At 37.8% G+C, this 3719-nt stretch overlaps 1 protein-coding gene across 1 annotated transcript; it reads right to left on the bottom strand.

Moving 5' to 3' along the window:
- Positions 1–410: 410 nt before the first annotated feature.
- Positions 411–3383, bottom strand: LOC138853676 (acanthoscurrin-1-like). Its single transcript, XM_070091731.1, has 3 exons — positions 3346–3383; positions 817–1052; positions 411–608 (listed from the first exon to the last, which is right to left on the bottom strand). Exons 1-3 carry the CDS (start codon positions 3364–3366, stop codon positions 584–586), a joined length of 282 nt encoding a protein of 93 aa, XP_069947832.1. The 5' UTR covers positions 3367–3383; the 3' UTR covers positions 411–583.
- Between the last annotated feature and the right edge of the window lie 336 nt (positions 3384–3719).

Genomic DNA, 3719 nt, shown 5'->3' with positions numbered 1-3719 from the left:
TACTACTACTACTACAACTTATGTCACTACTACTACTACTACCACTAGTATTGCACCTCACTCTCAGCCTATATCTACCCTTTGTGTCCATGTATTGTTTGTAACAGCTTGACAAAGATCCTGGAGAGCGAAACGTTGCCACAATAAAATGTCAAATTAGTTGCACTTGTGTCCTTTTACTTTACACAATTTAACACTTGATTTTACTGATTATTTTGATTATTTATTGACACTAATTGATACTACACTTCAATTTCACAGTCAACACTTTGATATTCTTTGATGCTAGTGATAAAAATATAACGAATCTTCGATTCCTTGATCAAATCTCATCTCTTTATTACCTAGGTTCTGTATGACGTCAAGTGGGTTGGGACTTCTTCATTATTTCAAAGAGTGAAGAAAAACACTTGTTCTTATACGGATATTTATTCATTATGTAATAGGCTTGTTAAGGAAGACTAATGTAAATGTTTAAACTTTGTCCACGGGTAGTAGTGGCTTCATTGGAAGACGATCGTCGTTGAGGTCGTTCTCATAAAGGTGTCGTTGAGGTGTCCATTCGGTGTTCTCTCCAACCATTCTACCCATAGTAGCCACCACGACCTCTGAAGGTACCATCATGTAAATATTAGTCACTGAACACCAAGGTCATCTACATCATTAATTTAATTATTACACTATATCATAAACATTAATGTTATGAGAGTGTGTGACTGATCTTAGTGAATCAATATAAATCATTAACAACTTATTCTTCTTTTATGTACATATGATGTCTCAGTTTTAACTGGACTCACTCATGTGTTAACTTACCCACCAAGGCCTCCGAATTTACCACCAAAGCCACCGCCAAGTCCACCTCCACCAAATCCACCGCCAAGTCCACCGCCAAGTCCACCGCCACCAAATCCACCAAGTCCACCACCACCAAACCCACCAAGTCCACCACCACTAAATCCACCTCCGCCAAATTTACGGCGATATCCTGCAGAGGGATCAGGGTAGGCTATCACCGCTCCCACCACAGTCAACACCACTACCAACATCATCTGGAAAGAAAAATAGATTCTAAAATTGTTATTTCAGTTTATGCTGTTGACTATGATAGTACTGAGATTTAGATTTTGCCACCAAAATGGTTAGTTTATTGTGCATCCCATATCCATCCTATGGACGGTATTATAAGACCATATAAATACACAAAAGGCCTAGTGACCAGACCCCAAAAGGGTTAACAGGATTACATCTGGATTAATATCTACAGTTCACTTAGAAAATTTGCTTAATACATCTGGCATTTCATTTTCCTTAATAAGATTCCTTGATATGCCACATAATTTATTATACTTTCTCTATATTCCTCAATAAGTAGACAGTTAAGCATATGGTGTTCAAGATAATGACCATAGTGCTGGCAACGTACTTTGCGTTTGGTTTAATCATCATCTCTGTGTCTTCCAAACTGACAGAAGCACTTGTAACCAAGCCTAAGCCTGGCCACTACAACATCAGTCAGTCTGTTCACATTGCAAGTTGCTCCATAAACATACTTATCTATGCTCATGTTATCACAGTTGGTTATCGATCTAATAGCATTCATTTCCATTATTTTACCCTCTCCGAATTTTATTCAAAATGCTAAACACCGATTTAGCAAAGTTATATTCTACCTATCAACTTAATCACGAAGGAGTAATCCAGTGTGTGATGGGATCCAGAGCAATTGTACATTAAGGTCTTTTCCTGTTTTTTTTTTTTAAGTACCTATACCTGGCTCCTCAAATCAGCATTTTGGAGTCATTATGGGAGTCAGGCACCGGCAGTAATGATGATAGAGTCATGCTTAGTGTCATAAATCATTTTTTTGTGTTATTAGGATGGAAAACAATTCAGTTGGCAGTGTAAACGCCCAATTATTAATTCTTATGGGTAACTCAACAAAGTTGTTATCGTTCTTATCTAAGGAGGTGACAACAAGAGCAGATGCTGCCCTGCCAGAACACTCCTGCTTAGATCCATCCATGTATATAACTTGTAATGAATTATTACTACCAGCTAGGCGAGAAATTTCTTCTTGAGCAGTTGCTTTTAAAGAGTACTGAGTGGTGTATTTTCTGTTTATTAACGTCTTCATAGCTATGTCAATTTGCTCTAAAATGTTTTCCATTCTTCAGAATAAAGACAGGAATATATACCTGAGCTCTTAGTCAAGTCTTAACGGTTAAAAATATCCTACCATCTCTTCTGAAAATGAAAGCAAAGTGCCAATAGAAAAAGTAACTGTGATTCATTATATTCTCAATTAAATTGATTCCTACAAAATTGTCGTGTGAAAATACAATTTTATCGAGCAAAATTTTACAGAAATAATACAGCACTAATGTCCTAGAAATTCTTTTAATAATGATTTCCAACATGGAGAGTCTTGCACTTCTTTATATTTTTCTCAAATACAAAAAAATTTTATTCAGTAACACATATCTCCTCAAGGGAGGATCCTTGACACTAACGCTAATTACGGGCTCTTGATTTAGGGGAATTGGAGCTGTGCTCCGGTTCCCTGAAATGAGCCTGAATGACTTCTATCTCCCCCACAAGTACTGTATAATCCCTACGGGTTTAGCACTACCCCATAATAATAATAATAACCAATAACTAATACATACATTAAAAAGACCTGAAAGTGAGTTCTGTACTAATCTGATGCCTAATGAATTTTATCACGTTCGTGATCGGCTGTATATTTAGAACAATGTTCTTCAAAGTGAATCTGCAGGACAGTTCTTGTCGCTGGTGAAGACTCATGTTTCAAGAAATACGATCTACTCTCTCTTGTTTAGATCAAACTTAATAGCCACTCATTCATATGTGTTCTGTGATCTCTACGAGTTTAGTGTTCATCCATAAATTTATGCAAGTGAATTGTTCTCATTAAATACACGGAAGGATAACCACGTTCACCATTATAACCTGTAAGACATAGAAAGCACCACCAGTGCTAATAATATTACCAGAACTGATACCATCAACAACACTAACACTGGCACAACATCACCACCAGCACTGGCACAAACAGATGCACCAGCAGTGGCACCGATGACAGCACCAGACGTGACGCCAACACCAGCACCAACACTGGCACAAGTAGATGCACCAGCAGTGGCACTGACAACAGCAGCAAAAGTTATACCAACAGCAGTGCCAGTACTGGCGCCAGCAGATGTTCTAGTAATGGTACAAACAGCAATACCAGTACTGGCAAAAGCAGCAGTACTAGTACCAGCAGCACTGGCAACAACAGCAGCACCAGCAACAACTCACCGTGAATTAATAACTACTTACCAGCCCTCGCAGAGACATCATGGTGCTGTTATTTACTTGTGAGTGAACAAGTGATGCTTGACCATGTCCAGCTTCAGCTTATATATCCACCTCACTCAAAACCACAACGTTGTTCTTGCCAACTGATGCTATTTTACCATCATAAAAGAAATACCGTTGATATGTTTTGTTTAGCTCTTGTATTAAATAAGGAAAGAAAGACCTGTTTTATTGGAGTTAACAACGAATTTTGTTGTTATTTATATTAATATAAACAGCGTTTGCATTGGAAATTGCTAACAGTAGTACAAGATAAGAAGGGAAACACTGGTCATGATTGTAACAGAAGTATGGAGGGGAATTTTTCAATGATTGCTCAACCACCTTAGGAGTTC

This window comes from Cherax quadricarinatus, chromosome 37 (assembly GCF_038502225.1).
Source record: "Cherax quadricarinatus isolate ZL_2023a chromosome 37, ASM3850222v1, whole genome shotgun sequence".
Classification (NCBI taxonomy): Eukaryota; Metazoa; Arthropoda; class Malacostraca; order Decapoda; family Parastacidae; genus Cherax; species Cherax quadricarinatus.
Note: the sequence above shows the minus strand (reverse complement) of the source record. Positions and strands in the feature narration are given on the sequence as shown.